The sequence below is a fragment of the Centropristis striata genome, chromosome 6, assembly GCF_030273125.1.
Source record: "Centropristis striata isolate RG_2023a ecotype Rhode Island chromosome 6, C.striata_1.0, whole genome shotgun sequence".
In the NCBI taxonomy this organism is placed as follows: domain Eukaryota; kingdom Metazoa; phylum Chordata; class Actinopteri; order Perciformes; family Serranidae; genus Centropristis; species Centropristis striata.
Window position 1 is genome coordinate 13652279 of NC_081522.1, and position 16871 is coordinate 13669149.

Consider the following 16871-nt stretch of genomic DNA (forward strand, 5'->3'; position numbering starts at 1 on the left):
ATTTTAGAGGACATACCACCTCAGTACCAGTACGCTGCTGCGGAAGCCTCTCTTTACTAAAAATAATTATTTAATAGGCAGAAACTGAAGGTTTGTGTTGTTTTGTTTTTTCCTTCTGATATTTTTCTCTTTACAAGCCAGATGAGGCTTCTCAACTTCAGACAACACAAGACGTGTGTGGCCACCCTCTTTTTGACGGTTTTTGCCCAAGGGCTCATACTCCTGTGCCAGCTGTTGTCATGGAAATTACACCAGTTTATAACATTTGTTTGTTTTTTCAGTACAGAGACAGTGCTGAACATCCAGTAGCTCTTCTCTTGCTGGTGTTTACTCTTGGCTAATAAGTTCATTTTTTTGTTCTTTGTCTGCTTTAATGCCTTCCAGTTTGCCAGAATGCTATGTCTGCACAGACAGCGCTCCACAGCCACCATTGTTGTTTACAGCTCTGTTACGCCTGTCCATTGATCCACAAACAGATGTAATTCTTTTAATGTGACTCACCAGAGCTGATTCAGCCACAAGTGTTTTCTGTGGGTTCACCACATTTTCAATTGCCTCAGATGTCGACACCCTGTCTTCTAAGTTTGCCTTTTGTCTTATTTGTTTTAGTTTATGCAGAACCTGTTTATAGATATAATATAGTCTGGGCATGAAAAATGCATGCCATTGTGCAGGGTAATAATGAAATATGCAATATGACATAGTTGTATAGTATAGTATGAGTAGCTTAGAGCTACTCGAATCCCACATCAAAATACAATGCCATTGTGCTGTAAACTGCATTAATGATAAGAAGTAAATAGTTGTTTACATTTCTGTTTTTTTTTCTCTGGTAATAACCACAGAGGTAGGTTTGTGAACTTATTCCTATCATTACAACCTGGGCTGTATAAAAATTGAGCCACCTCATTCCAAAATCTGATGATTTAGTCAATAAATTCTAGGGTCAGGGGGCCATCATGGAGGAAAATTAATTATTCAGTTTCATGTCCATGTTGCTGCTGTTATATAACACTTCTCGCCCAATTTCTTATGTGACAGAGGGGGTGGTAAGCACACATCATCAGGTGTTTTATTTTGTTGATGTAACACATGCTAGAGATGTTGCCTCCTCTTTGCCTTTACATTCAAACATTAACCAACATGGATCCCTTATTGATGGAAACTAACGACTGTGGCTACTTAAACCTGTGTTGTTGTATAGAGCAACTTAAGAGATAATAAATTAGAGTCACACTATGTGGGAAACATTTAAGTATATTAACTTTAAAGTCAGCTTCACCTTACAGCAGTGTAGCATTTTATTTTGACAGTACACATTCAGAAAATACACATCTACCTATACGATCTGTACAGCAGAGGACACTTATACCTTGTGTGCTCTTTGTTGAGCTCTGCTCTTCCATATACTCATATTTAATGATAAATAGTTTTCTTTAGTCTCACTGGTAGATGCATTTTGTAAATGAAATGTATAAAAATCACTGTGGTGTTTTTAAAATGTGGAAGCAAGATTAAAAAGTTCCATTTAAATTGTGTGTTTAGAAAAGTATCGGGGAGTGTATACTTAACAAGTAAGTAATGTCTCTTGAAATAATTACTCAACACAGTAAAATATGACACACAAACCAAAAAATTTAATAAGTTTATAATGATCATGGAAGTTAATTAGCATGACTAAAGTGGAACAAATAGTGTGTACTCCTCTGGATGTTTTTGTGAGAGCATTAAGTCATGTCTTTGTGTAACCTCTGGGCACTATCACATGTCCACAAATCCCCTCTCAATTTATTGTCAGTGGAGCAAGTCTAAGATTTAAGTCTGATGACATCATCCTGGGAGTATTGGCTCTCACGCTGTGAGCACTAAAAGCAGCTTCTGCGTGTCCTCATATGATGATAAAGTAACCGAGATCCTGTGAATAAGTGATTCTTTTTTTTTTTTTAAATGCCTTTTCCCCTTGAGGTCATCTTCGCACCGAGAAAATCTTCTCCTTTTCATTCCGAGTCATCACTGTTGTCAATGTCTTACCAAATCCCATTTGCTTTCTTTTCCCTCCATCACTTCACAAGGACCATTGATCACATGGGGATCTGTGTGATTGAAAAACCTTAAATGGCAATATTTGCTATTATACATTATGTTTCATTCACAAACGTTGAATCAGTTACCTGTGGAAACAGAGATGTAGTTAACATTGTCAATATTCACGGGCTGCTGGTTTTGTTATAGTGATGCAATTTATATCTGCTATCACAGAGAAATGCATTCTTATGTTGAAACATTGCTGCCTGATTGATTTCTCAGCCTGCAGTCTTTGGGCTTGGAACTGGTAAAAGTGCCTGATATAATATGCTACTGTTGTTAATTCTAATGTTAACTACAGCTATGTTTCAATTTCAGGAAACATGAGTGCTGTACTCTTCACAGATTTTGCCCATTTGTGCTGCAGAAAGATGCTATCATCATACAGTAGTGTGTCATATTCTTATTATTCTCTCAATAACTTGCAGTACCCATGGGAGTCTGCTAAATCTCCACTGCATTTTGTTAATCTGAATTTCCTGCAGAAGCAGTGAAGTCAAAGTCTGGTTTGACTGTACAGAATGGTTCAGAAAATAGGAAGCTGCATTCTCATTGATACAAACCAGACTTTTTAACAGCATGTCTCATATAGTTGAAACAATATTACAGTGAAAAAAAGAAAGCTTTATTTACACATTTACAGTAAAATATCACAGGAAAACTGAAAAAAAAACCTAAGAGCAAACATTAGATAAGAACCAGTTTAAACACAGCTCATATGATGTCTTAAAACTTTATTAGTCATAGATAAATTGCAATTTTGCACAGCACATATGGTGTACCAACATGCATTTGATGAGTTGATCCAGCGGGGTCTCCTTGTAATACAAACCATGTCATTCTTTAATGCAAATTAACACATGAAAACACAAATCCGAGAGATACAGGGTGTCTACATAAGAATAGGAGTCTGATGCAACTGGTTAAATCTAATTATAAAGACATATTGATGATCTTTATAGAAAGTATGGCTGCCGATTGAACTAATAAATGGTTATAGATGGAATTTAAGAAAATTAAGCAAAGATTTGAACACTTTATAGCTGCAGTAGAAAGCTGAAGTAAGCCCCCTCTACATCCGTTTGTGTAATGCTTCCATATCCCACACTGCTACCACATTACACCTTGAGTTACAGTAATTCAATACACCGTCTGCTGCCTTTGGGGCCACATGTGAACCGTGTCTGGCTCAGAACTGAGTGCTGCCACAGCTTTCTCTCCTGTGTCTTCTCCAAAACTTTTTCACTGTCTGAGTACATGAAAAAAAAAGTGTGAGGCGAGTGGACTGCCCACTCTCCCTCTTTTTAAAAAGAAAAGGGAGGGTAGGTCACACTCAAAGAGACACATCTCACAAGTGGCCCGGTATACAACTGCAGTCTTGTACTGCCGGTCGCTGTGCGGCTCCACTGGGACAGATGGGGTTTAAGCTGCTTTGCCGAAGGGTACTTCAGCAGTAGTTCCTGAGGGTTAGAGAGCACTTATCACACAATTGCCCTACCCAGACTTTCCCAGCAAGTCCTTGGAGTTAAACCATTGACCTCTTGGCCATTGCTGCTGCAGTGTTGCTGCTGCTGTCTCAAGAAATCATCACGTATCCTCCATCAGTGCAGTCTTTAGCAGCCAAAACAACACATCATTTATTATTTCTCCTATCATCTCTCCATTCCACAGTTTTGATCACTTTAACAGCCGCAATTCAAATAAGCAGCATTTACAAATACATTAAGAGCACGCTGGCAGTCAGCCTAAAGAGTGATCATTGAGACAAATTGATCCCTATCTGTTTAAATTGGCACTATAATCTATCATTGGCAAATTGAACACAGTGAGCTATCTGGGATCTATTGCCTTTTTAGATAGCGGCCCTTGGGGCATGCAGACAGAGTGAAAGTGATCTACGCCACTGAATGAACTCTTCATGTCTCATCACATGTATGTCTGCTCACACTGAGGCATAAAAAGGTTATCGTCATACACCTTTTTTTTCTCACTATATATACAGACCTATACAGTTTACATGTGCATACTTACATTTAAGTCACTTACACGCACCCTATTTACAATAAGGGGGTGTTAATTATGATAATGGGATGCAATTTTCTATAATTACATATTATTAAGAAGCCAAAAAGATAGAAACATAAATTAAAAGACAGGTCATACGGTTGTCATTAAAGTAAAAAACAACAACTGCTTAAGAGTCACCTTTTCAACAACGGAGAAAGTATATAAAATCAAAAGTGTAAGAATAGGCATGGGGATGAAACCTGTTTGTCAAAAAAAAATCTCTATGTATCACTACTTTTCAGATACTTATTTTATGCCTACACAATACTTTATGTAAAATATTTTATATAATTAACATTTAAATAATAAAATATAATGTGATGATAAGATTTTACATACGTTACCTTTATCTTATATTTCTCCCTATGGTTAAGTCTAAAGTAACTTGTTGAAACTTTTTTGTTATTTTGTTATTATGTCAGCATATATTCTTTACCAAAATTAAGCCAAATGTACAAACACACATATGACTAATTGGTCTTGTTATGTTTTTCCCCCATCTTTGCATATAAGCAAGATAGCAATAAAGCCTTGCTATAAAGAAAGGAAAGATAAAGCTTTTTACTAGAGGGTACTGATTGATATTATGCAATGCAGCAGATAAAACTGCTATGACATATGGGGCACAACCACCATCAATCAAGTGATCGTTATCAAGCAGGAAAAAACAATTTGTGGCTGTTGTGGAAGAGTTTTGAATGTTAGTAAGAGAAAAGTAGAAACAGCTGAAACCTGTTGCCTGTCTCTTTTATCTTAAATTAATCCTCTATTTTAATATGCTATAGTCATTAAAATTGAGTCAATTGTCAAAACAATTTCACTTCTATTTTAAGTGAGACAATTTATTTTTTTGTCTCGATTCCACAGTCATCTAATTCAATCAGACTCTTGAAGTTGATTAGCCTGGTTAACATTTGCTCCTGCGCGGTTCTGGAGGGGTTAATCAGGCCGGGAACTTGGAGACCTCCGGGTCAGAATCCCCCCCGATCTGCATGAAGGACTTGTTGAAGGCAGAGATGAGATTAAAGTCAACTTTCATCCCAAGTTTTTGACTTTTTGCACAAGTGTGAGAGGGCTTTCTTGCCGTCAGCTCAACAATTTATTTTTTATTTTTTAGATAATCAATCTGAAAGCTTTTTAAAAAAACAAAACGCCTGATAATTATACAGGAATGTTTGAACCAATTCACGCTGATAGTTGTGTAGTTTTTAACTGCTTTGCAGTGCGCGCTTGTTGCCATATAAGAAGAATTACCAATCTTAGTGCACGTGTCAGTTTGAACCTGATACATGAGTGAAAGCTTTTTCTTTGCACGCCCGTAAATCTCAACTATTATCTTCTCACTATCGATTAATTTAACTGCACTTCTCCCAATCAGCACATCTCCACTCCTGTGTTCCAGCGCGTGTGCTTTGTTTTACTAACAATAATAAAGTGATTTAGTCCTCTCTCCCAGCCGGAGCATGGGAAATCGTTAAAGATCCAGCTATTTGTGTGTGATCAGTAAATATTTAGTGCAGGCGACATCCTCTGTCTCGTCTTAATCGATACTGGTCCCGTTGGGCAGCGCTATTGTTGTGGTGCATGCAGGCTGGCTGAGCATATAGTGCTTTTTATCCTCTGCTACTACTAATCACACAGAGGAAACTTTTAAACCCGGGGAATAAAATCTGCCGCTCCAGACTTTTAGAGGGGGGTTTAATAGCAAATCAATTGTGCTGGTGTGGAAATGTTTATGCGTGGAAAAAAAGGGTGTTCCATTTTTTAACCCAGTATAGATTTACGCGAGGTTAATTGAGGCTATTATCATTTAATTATGAAGGCATTCTTCTTTATTATCTGCATAATGTATAATTAGAAAGGTGTAGCTGTAAAAAAAAAAAAAAAAGAAAGAAATAATAATAAAAAATTTGAATATTGTTTTTTTATTTTCAATCGGCTGTGTTTATTTTCTTTCATTTGTATACATTAATTTTACATTATAATTATTCATATTAATTGAAGTAAATTAATAATTATTCTAAAAAGGATACTATAGCAATAGTCACTGCTGTTTTTATAGGCTCCATTTAAGAATTTTATTTTACAATAAAATTACAATTTTTGTTTTTAATTACAGCTCTAATTACACGTCTTATTGCATCTTTACTTCCACTCTCCATATAATTAGTAATATGCAGAATGTCACAATGCACGCTCGCCACACTTAAAGACAGGTGTCTGTTCTGACTGCACCCCCTCCCTCTCTCCTCTGTAGCCCACACAAAGCAGCGGCGTACAAGCGCGTTTTGGCCATATTATTACTGTAGGAGAGAAAAGGCGCACCGGATCTCTGCTCTGCTGTAAAGCCTGCTTCTCATTTCCACAGGCATTCAAATGATATTCTGCTCGGGAAGACACCTCAACTTAATATTTCCAACACATTTGATGAGAATCAGTTGGTCAGATCCGGCTCTCTCAAAGTTTTCAGACATTTACAGATTTCGCCAATAAACAGCGTGCTTCTTTTTTCTGTGTTTGATCCCTGGAGAGGAAGCTTTGCCAGTTTCATTCTCAACACTGTGTCGAAAAAGAGAAGACAAAATATATTTTCTGAATAAGAGAGAAGATGCATCCCGCTACGGACGAAGCAACGTATGCATTTGGTAGGTCTGTTACTAATAAGAATACAGCCTCCTGCCTCTCTATCACTCTCACAGAACTTTATGAATGGCTATTTGCAAACTACTTGGGCTTATTGTGATCATCATATAAATTAACGCTTGGTTAATACGCGTAAATGACGCGCGTAGTCAATGCGCTCTGGAAACATCGTATATGCTCTGTCTACAGCAGTACGTGTCTTTTATTCCAACAGATGCGTCTGTCCGCTTATTTAGACAATATTTAATTTATAGGTGAGAAATAAACATGTTTCCTTTCCGATTTATCCTAATAAAGTGTGCAAACGTATACTTACCATTAGACGCTGGATCCTCGGTAAATGGATACCTTTTCGGGGGTGTTTTTTTATTTACAGACTCTCCATTTTCACGGCTTCTGTAAATAAAAGCGACAAAGTAATCATGCAGACAGAATATATACGGCTCATTTGTTTTTAGAATAAAGACACAATTGGTCTAATACCACCGCTGGTGATTGCCTGAAGTGGCAAAAAAAAAAAGTAAATCCAACTTTGGCAACTCTCAAAGCTGTGCCGTCCAAGTCATGTAAAACAGAATTTAAACAAACAAGTCATCAGTTTGTAAAATGGTGCTCGTTAGTTTTGGTCGATGCGGGAGAAGAGACTGAAGCAGTTTCCGTGTCGGATGGCTCCTCTAAATTGAATCTTATTTGAAGCAAAAAAACATCATACGCTAGGGGGCACCCATATACTGTAATACATCCTGGGACGATGCATGCTGCTGCAAGGCTTCTCTCTTTAACACACTGATCAGGCTTTAGGTTCATCTGCATGGAGTTTTACCTGCAAGTTAACTTTGATGGCCTGCGGATATAAAGTAAACTAATGCTGTTTAAATATACGCTTAAAATAAAAATATATATCCTTTAGGCAGCAACTCTGAGCAACTCCGTTTTACATGCATCCTTTATCCCAAACTGTATTACCTTTATTCTAAGGCGTTATCTTTATTCTAAGGCATCATTTCACAGCCATTATAAAGCATCACAGCAGCTTTTATAGCGTTGTTTATCAAGGGACTTTCATCCATTGCCTCTTGACCTGCAGGTGACATTTTTAAATGTAGTCTCCTATTTAAAGCTGTAGTCATTTTGACCACATAAAGAAAAAAAAGGGCGCTGACTTTTGAGACCCATGCTTTGGCCTTTCTGACCTGGTGTGTTTGGGAATATTTGCGGCCGGAGGGGGGATTAGCAGGCTGTAGCAGGATGTCCAGATGATGTCAGTAGCCCATCATAACATTTTTATAAGAGGTGTGGGTTGTGATGAAAGGTACCTGGTGTGATTAGGAGCGATAATAGGTATATTAGCCTGGATAAATATATAGGGACTTGGGCAAATGTGGATATTTAGACATTATTGTGACCCTTTGAGCGCGTGGCTTTAGTGTACAAGTGCATAAGTGTTCACATGCTGTTTTATTTACAATGATCTTAAAAAATCTGAATTTACAGTATAATGTGTCTTATTTTTTCTTGTGTGTTTTGAAATTTGTCTTCTGTCTCTATATCCACGCACACGTAAAGGATAAAGATTAGGACACAATAGATGGACAGTTTTATTGTAATGAGCACAGATCATGTCCAGAAGGTGCACCTGTGTCTCGTGGACAAAATCTCTTTGGATATTTCAGTTAACTATGAGGCTTTACTGTAACGTGATATGAGGCAAATAAATCAATTAAGATTTTATTTTTTATTTTGTTCATGCAAAATTGCTTTACCGGGAATGTGAGTATATTCTATAGTCTGGGCGATTTGAGTGGCTAGAAATGATTCCTCTTTTGCGAAAATCGTCTCTTTTTAGGACCAAGCGGCCCTCTCGACCTCCATGCTGGCTCTGGCAAGGTACCAAGTAGCACAAGTGCCGACTAGCCAATGGGGTTCAGGGGGAGGTCCCTGAGCTCTGACCAGTCAAACACACTCTCCTTCCTTATATGGCAGCCGATCTCCATGGTAACGTGTGCTAAGTTGCAGCAGTCGTGTCAAAGTTCACTATATAGAGAGCTCAGTGAGCTGATCAGAGAGAAAGCATTCTGCCAGCCCGGCTCCTACCAATCGCAAATCACTTCCTAACCTCCGCCTTTTTAACATATTTGATCACTTTGATTCTCTGCTCCTTTTTCCTATTATTTTTCAGTGCACGGAGGAGGTTTGTAGGTTGTGATCTTTGTTTTTTTGTTTTTTGTTTTTTAGTGCTTTCGCTTTTTTTGGGGAGAGAGTTGTCTTCATATTTCCAGGCTCTCCAAAAAACATTGGCTTCAGCTGCGCGCTTGCTGGCGCTACCTCACAAGAAGAAAAGGAAGAAGACGCGATTTTTTTTTACCCAGTTGGTGATTTTCTTCAAGACTTGTGCTGGAACTTGATAGTAGCTGCTACAGTGTGCTCACCAATTGTTTTTTTCTGCTGCTGCAGGCACGGTCTCACCAACCCTGCTCCATCATCCTCTGAACAGTCCATGCTACCTCGGCTCATTATTTGAATATTTAGCCTACATTTCCCATTGATGGGTGTACTGGATGGCTGACTGTAAGCGCCCCTGGACTTGGCCTTTAAGCGCAAGGCAGCGACTCAGCTCGCCATCGCATCAGTTTTGAAAACGTGCTTCGCAACGTCTCCAACAGCAATAAATCGACAGTTTTCGGGAGATTCTGAGTGGATTCAACGTAGGCTAGATTTGACATTTTGTGTGTCCGGCTGTTAATCACAGTTCACCGCGTTTCCTTGAGACGTTTATCCACCGCGACAGCAAAACGGCAGACAAAAAGTTTCTTTACGTTGACTGATAGATATGGCAATGGTAGTGTGGAGAGGCTCCCAGGACGATGTGGCTGACACCCAAGGCACCCTTTCCTCGCAAACCCAAGGAGGACTATCTCTTCCCACCCCTCAACCAGGCCAGTTGAATCTGACAGCCTCTCAGGTCGCCCCTCCGACCCCTCAGACTCCGGTCCAAGGACCCCCGAACAACACACAGTCCACGCCGACGAACCAGACGACGCAGCAGTCGGAGAAACAGCCACAGCACATTGAGTGTGTGGTGTGTGGGGATAAATCCAGTGGTAAACACTATGGCCAGTTTACTTGCGAGGGGTGCAAAAGCTTCTTCAAACGGAGCGTACGACGGAACCTCACTTACACATGCCGTGCCAACAGGAATTGTCCAATCGACCAACACCACCGCAATCAGTGTCAGTACTGCCGCCTCAAAAAATGCCTCAAAGTCGGCATGAGACGGGAAGGTATTGGGACTTTATGTTTTCTTATTCAAATTGTGTGTTTGTGCTTTTACGCTTTCAGACGTGAAACCATTTTTATGTCGCCCCCGTAGCCTGCTCTCTCTCCCGACTGTTCCCTCCCAGGCTGTGCGGCAGGAGCACGCCATGGAGCCGCTCTGTGCTGTGGTCTAGACGGGGCTCGCCGGATCTTCCTTTTAGCCGTTGTTATTATAGTATCCAGCTCCAGCGCATATTCTTAAAAATAAGATCCGGACCCCCTTGGCCACGCTAGAGCTATGGAATTTATATTTTACATCCATCTGTACTGAATAGATACAATATAGCCTTCTGCGCTATTATGGCGAGTATCGAATTAAGAGATAGCGTGTTCCTGGCTACATCTCCACATCTATCCCGCATGTCTTGTTCACTGTGTCTGCAACTGGACAGCAGCTTGAATTATGCGCACAAAGCCTCTCCACATAAACCCGAAGAATTGATTTGAATATTAGTCGAAAATAGGCCCTGCATGTATGGTAAAACGAGATGAATTGCTAAGTAGGTTAAGGGTTAAACATGCAAGGTCTCCCTTGCCCTCTTTGTGTTCCTTCACAGCCAGCTCATGTTGCTGGAGCCGAGTAACATCTTTTTAAAGCTGCACATATGCATGTGTTGTGTGTTTAAAGCGCATCTCTGGTGTTTTCTATACATGATTTGTCTCTCTACAGCTCCATTATTATCCTTGCAACTCATATGCAATAACATAATGTGTGTGTGTGTGTGTGTGTGTGTGTGTGTGTGTGTGTGTGTGTGTGTGCGTGTGTGTGTTTATAGCACACATGCTGTATGTCATTTATTTTCCTAAGGCTTTTGATTCAGTTTTCTGCACTGTTTTTAATATGCATAATATTTGACAGCTCAGCCCAGAGTGGTATTGTGTGGTGATTTGTAGAATTCAGGCTTCAATATCTGTAGTTTCTCTTTTTACTGCAGCGGTGCAAAGGGGACGGGTGCCACCCACACAGCCACACCACGGTCAGTTCGCCTTGACAAATGGAGACCCACTGCACTGCCATTCCTACTTATCCGGATATATCTCTCTTCTGTTGAGAGCGGAGCCCTACCCGACGTCCCGGTATGGCAGTCAGTGCATGCAGCCCAACAACATAATGGGCATCGAGAACATTTGTGAACTAGCAGCCAGGATGCTCTTCAGCGCCGTGGAGTGGGCCAGGAATATTCCCTTCTTTCCAGACCTTCAGATCACCGACCAGGTGGCTCTGCTGAGGTTGACGTGGAGTGAGTTATTTGTGCTCAACGCCGCGCAGTGCTCCATGCCCCTGCATGTGGCTCCTCTCCTGGCGGCGGCTGGCCTTCACGCCTCCCCCATGTCTGCGGACAGAGTGGTGGCCTTTATGGACCACATTAGGATCTTCCAGGAACAAGTGGAGAAGCTCAAAGCTTTGCACGTTGACTCTGCTGAATATAGCTGCTTAAAGGCAATTGTGCTCTTCACCACAGGTAAGACAATAGGCTGGCACACTCCAAGTTCAGTCTGTGTGAATGTCACTAACATCAGCTAAATCAACACTGACCTAAATATACCCACACTGATTGTAGATGTTGCAATCCTAAATGTCCACCTATATGCTGCCTTCATGGTCAAGGGCTTCTAGATCAGGCCACTAAATTATAAAATCACTTGATTAATTAACTGATGTATCAAACACATGCACGAGGCTAAACTAGAAATAGTGGCATGGCCACACAGGGGATTTTGAAATTAAAATGACAGCAAAAACAGAGTAAAGTGGATGAAATATTACAACATAATCTCGAGTTAAATAAGACAGACAATAATTGCCTTAAAGCACCATAAAATCCAGCTATTAACACACTTTTGGAGACACCAATAGCTTGCAAATGAATTGCTACAGTTAAAAAATTTTTCCGCCATTTATCAATGTGTGTATACCCCACGTCTTGTTTGTAGGCAATGACAGATATAAATGATGTCAGGCTCCGAGGGGGAGGGGAATAGAAAAAAGAAAGACAAGCCTAATGTCCCATTTGCACACAGTAAAAAGCAAAGCGCAGGTTTCCAACGCTCTCGTGTCATTCAAGGGACAGACGTGTCCGAGGAGAAGCATGCAGACCCCCATGCACAGCCCTGTAATTGCAAATATGTCAGTATCTAACACTATTGTGTGATATTGAGCAGTGACAGGAGGGGCGGCTTTTTATTTTTTTATTTGCAGAAATATTCTCAGCGCCTGGTAGATTCAAGGCGTCTCTGGACTTGCTCCAGAACTAGGTCATGACCCAAACTTCCCCAGCTATTTTGTTACATTAGCTCCACCATTAAAGGGGAAAATAAAGAAATCCGCGTGGAAGAGATTTACAAGGTTTCACCGTGGAGTGAATGCATGTCTTTGAAATGATATCATACCTGCAAGCCATCAGCCTCTGTATTTCATTTAGCTCACACTATTGTTCTCGTGATGGTTTGTTAGCCTATTGAAAGAAAAATCACATTTCAGGTCATTGGATTTTATTATGAAGCCTTTATGGGGCCACGATGGCTTAATTTGTCTCCTCCATACCTGGAGGTTTGAACACGAGCTGTGTGTTGACACGCCTTTTGCTACTTTGGTGGTTTGGTTTGTTGTCATGCATAAACTTTACAAACTTAACCAATGCGCGTACAAGCGTTTTTTGGCACATAATCAGCTGCCGCCCACATGCAGCAGCACAGATAGTGATTATGCGTCTCTGGTGGTATAGTATGACGGCAGCTCCGTAGGCTATGGGGCCTTTTTTCCAAGCTAAATCTCTGCTCACTAAAGGTCAGTAGGTCTCCCTGTCTTTCCCTCTCTCCCTCCCCCTCCTCTCCTCCTCGCTGTGCCTCTGACTGTGAAAGACAGTCCCATCTAAAACACAGTCTTTAGCTATGAATATTCTTAATTATTTACTCCACTTTTAAGTGGCTTTATCGAGGGAAATAACCGAGTTATAGTGGCGATAAAAGGAGGAACACCGAACAGAGATATAGTGGCAAAGCAACACACATTTTCTGCTTCTTGAGCATGGCAAAGTTATGTTTTTATTTTGTCTATACATTTATATTTTTTAAATAAAATAGTATATAATTATACAAGCTTCAGAAGTTGTCACCACCGTGTAGAAATGTATTTTTTTTTATTTGTGTTTTGGTAATTATTCGCCTAGCGTAATGTTATTATTAAATAATTATACAAAATAAAAAAAATATGTGCACTATTTATTTATGAAAACAAAACAAATGAACTCCACTTTTACATATAAAGAGATGAGAATAATTTTGTAAAATAATTGCTTTTTTCCTTAATGTGACAGGCTATCAATTTCCGCCATATATCACCACAGTGGGGAGAAAAAAACTCCTCGTGAGAGAAACACTTTAGGTTCCACTTTATTAATGTTTATTTGCTTTCCCCCCCTCCCAGATGCTTGTGGCCTCTCAGATGTGGCCCATGTGGAAAGTTTGCAGGAGAAGTCCCAGTGCGCCCTGGAGGAATATGTCCGGAGCCAGTATCCCAACCAGCCAACACGGTTTGGGAAGTTGTTACTCCGCTTGCCTTCCCTCCGCACAGTCTCTTCCTCGGTCATAGAACAATTATTTTTCGTCCGATTGGTAGGTAAAACCCCAATTGAAACTCTCATCAGGGATATGTTGCTTTCGGGGAGCAGTTTTAACTGGCCTTACATGTCAATTCAGTAAACCAAGAAGGAGACGAACAAACAAAAGGTGGGGTTGGGGGGCTGCGAGACTACAATGATTATAGCTGCTTTTGTGGAAGGAATAAAAAACCAACCGGCTGTTACACGGGGCTGGCTTTCATGAAGAAAGACATTGACGTAAATGACTGTGAATTCCCCCCCTACTCCAAAAAAAAAAATTGAGACATCCACTGAACTTTCAAAATGGCAGATACAAGCTCCCAGTGTTCATGCAGAACAACCTGCTTCGATTCATTTTTTTTAATGAAAGAAGAAAATGAGAAAAAAAAGGAAAGGGGATTTTGTCGATCCTTATAAGGAAAATTTAAGTATTAAGTGCATTTAAAAATGATAATTTGGGTAAAAAGAAAAAAAAAACTGGAGAAAGGGAAAATACGAAACGTGAATTTTTCTTTTCTCAAATGACTTGTCCTGTGTCCATGTATAGCTGTGTTTTGTACTTTCTTTGTTCCTCCTTTCTGGTTCCAAACCGGCCTATGTGATTTCTGTAGTACAGGTGGTGTTATTTTCTAAGACAATGATTTATTTTGAAAAGGTGTTAAAAAAAAGGAAAAAAAGTTCTAAAAAGAATTAAAACCACAGCAATAGGAGTATAGGCTTATTATCTAGGCTTAATGCTGCAAGCGCACTTATATTCTTAGGATGACCAATACCATCTGGGAAAAGGGAGTTTTTCTTTTTTTTTTTCTTTCTTTTTTTTCATTTTCAACTTTATGACCCAGCGGAAACATTTTGCTCATTATTAATATTAAGCTTACAGGATTCATTTTATTTTCCAAATTATTTTTCCAAAAAAGTCTTCCCCATTTTTTATTTAGCTTTGAATATTTGGCAAAAGTTCCCCAATTGGACACGATTTAAAAAAAAAATCCTACAAGTTGCTGTTAGAAAGGTGTGTGCAGTTTGCTCCAAATGCGTTATATGTGCATTTAAGGGCGTTTGCAGTGGCTCAAACTGCACTGGAAGAAAAACTGACTTGTTTTTCAAAAAATTTGCAGAGGTCAAGGGTCATAAAAGTTTGAAGCCTAGCCAGAGTAGTGTTTAATAGCAGTATTATTAAAGCGTCCCTGAAATGTCACCCTTTATTCACTTCAAGCATTAAGTGCCTGACAAGCATGATGTGATTTCTTATCAAAACGTTGTTAAAGTAGGCCTACAACATTTTGGGGGAACACAATTAGATTTGAAACTTCAGTCGTGTGTTTCACTTGAAAAACACTGATTAGAGGCAGTATTCTTGTAAATATAGGTCAATTCATTTCAACGAGTTTTTCCTTTATACAAAGTATATGTGATTAAGAAAAATCTGTGGTTGCCATTTTTTTTCTCGGTAATACAACGTCTTCAAAATTGAGTGGCAGACTTAGCTAGTAGCACTGAAAGTTCTGTTTTTAATGTATATACATATTACTACAAATGTTTTCTTTTTCATGTATATTTAGACTGTGAATGCATGGCCACAGGTCGCTAACCTATTTTACCTTTGATATATAAATGTAAATGTTTTCTCTCTCTCTTTTTTGACTGTATAGATATAATCTGTGCATTCAGTACACTAGCCCTTGTATTTAAAGAAACAAAAAAGAAAAAGAAAAGAAACGACGTTCATTATTAGGCTACAGACTTAAACAGGGTGAGCAGGTTTGGGAAGAAAAGGAGTTGATATTTTAACTTTAGTGTTATTGCTCCTTTTGGTCTTTGACAGGTGCCGTGGTGTGCGTGAGCGCGTGCGCGCGCGTGTGTGAGAACGTGTGCGTGCGTGTGTGTATTTGGAAGCTAGCAATTTTGTCCTTGTTTTGAGGCTTTTCTTCAACACACACAAAAACACCATGTTGTGGTTGAATTAAAAGGGATCACTGATTGAACACTGATCTTTGGCTGTTCGTGGCCACATATGGACCAGAGAATGATACATGATTGTAATTATGAACAGTTTAAACTGACCCACGTTTTTATATAAATATATAAAAATATATGACTGCAGGGTATTGATAACGTATAGATACTTTTTTTATGATTATTATTATTATTATTAATTGCAAGTGATATATGTGAGTGTGTGTGAAAGTTTATAGTTGAACACAATTCTTGTTTGTTTGTGTTAGCTTATTGTAAACAAGCATTCTGCTGTAAATTTGTTCTTGGTATTAAATTATAATTTATGAATTTGAAAAAAACAAGTTTTTCCATGTTTTTATTTTACTTCGCAAACGTGCGTGTGAACTTTTCCTTGTGTGTGTGTGTGTGTGTGAGTGTGTGTGTATGTTTGTGTACGTGTGTGTGTGGTCGGTTGGAGGGGGGAGTGGAGTCAATTTGCTGTGGCAGGATGTTGCCCTTTTGCCCCATGAAAGTGATTAATGAATTACAAAATAATTAATCAATCAGCCAACAGGCCCGCTAAAACGCCTTCACTTTTGGTTACAAGGTTAAGATTATTTTCTATAAAAATGCCGATCACTAATTTACTACTCTATTTGTTAAATAAGGGCTTGAAGGCGCATGTGAGTGAAAGTTCAGTAATAGGATCCAACAGTAGTAATAAGGCGCCCTGCCTCAACAGATAATAACATTTCATAACAGTGGACCCCCTCACGCGGGACATCAGCCTCTGCAGCGCATTATTTGCAGTTTCACCTTTGGACGCTCACATTAATATTAATAGCATTCATAAGGCATGAATAGTTGCATCTAAATAATATATTATATTGACAGAAAAAAATATATTTTCTTTAAAAAAAATCCAATCTATTTCTATTGATAATACTGGCTGTTCTTTATGGTTTTTATTTTCACTGAGCTTCAATAACACTACAGGAAGTTGCTCCACATTTCAATCTTAAATGTTTAATGTTAAATATGTGAATATTCCAGAAGTGGATGTGATGGGTTTTAATGTCAGTTATTTCCACGTGCTATTTTGATGCCATACACTTTTGGCCTATCATTAACTATTAGTAGTATTGGCTTAGTTGAGAGTTAGGCCTGAAATAGAATTAGCCTTGTTGTATGGAGGCTTAATCAGGATGGGTATGGAAGCCA

At 39.2% G+C, this 16871-nt stretch overlaps 1 protein-coding gene and 1 long non-coding RNA gene across 4 annotated transcripts; one reads left to right on the plus strand and one right to left on the minus strand.

Annotated features, from left to right (window-relative positions):
• Positions 1-1614: 1614 nt before the first annotated feature.
• On the minus strand, positions 1615-7781 carry LOC131972812 (uncharacterized). The gene is made up of 2 exons (XR_009394504.1): positions 7112-7781; positions 1615-3545 (listed from the first exon to the last, which is right to left on the minus strand). It is a non-coding gene; the product is annotated as an uncharacterized LOC131972812 (long non-coding RNA).
• Positions 6708-16012, plus strand: nr2f2 (nuclear receptor subfamily 2, group F, member 2). Of its 3 annotated transcripts, none has more exons than XM_059334540.1 (3): positions 6708-6797; positions 11046-11573; positions 13538-15850. In XM_059334540.1, the coding sequence occupies exons 1-3, from the start codon at positions 6761-6763 to the stop codon at positions 13810-13812; spliced, it is 840 nt and encodes a 279-aa protein (XP_059190523.1). In that variant the 5' UTR covers positions 6708-6760; the 3' UTR covers positions 13813-15850. The 3 variants fall into 3 exon arrangements, with proteins under 3 accessions (XP_059190523.1, XP_059190521.1, XP_059190522.1); XM_059334538.1 differs by lacking the exon at positions 6708-6797 and adding an exon at positions 8887-10076 and having other exon boundaries at positions 11028-11573; positions 13538-16012; XM_059334539.1 differs by lacking the exon at positions 6708-6797 and adding an exon at positions 8887-10076 and having other exon boundaries at positions 13538-16012.
• Positions 16013-16871: the final 859 nt, after the last annotated feature.

Excerpts from the sequence above, each read along its gene's own strand:
- nr2f2 (XM_059334538.1), top strand. The coding sequence starts at position 9,626 with ATGGCAATGGTAGTGTGGAGAGGCTCCCAGGACGATGTGGCTGACACC. Across the intron at positions 10,077-11,027 it reads AGTCGGCATGAGACGGGAAG|TTTCTCTTTTTACTGCAGCG; the intron begins GTATTGGGACTT and ends CAATATCTGTAG. Across the intron at positions 11,574-13,537 it reads AATTGTGCTCTTCACCACAG|ATGCTTGTGGCCTCTCAGAT; the intron begins GTAAGACAATAG and ends CCCCCCTCCCAG.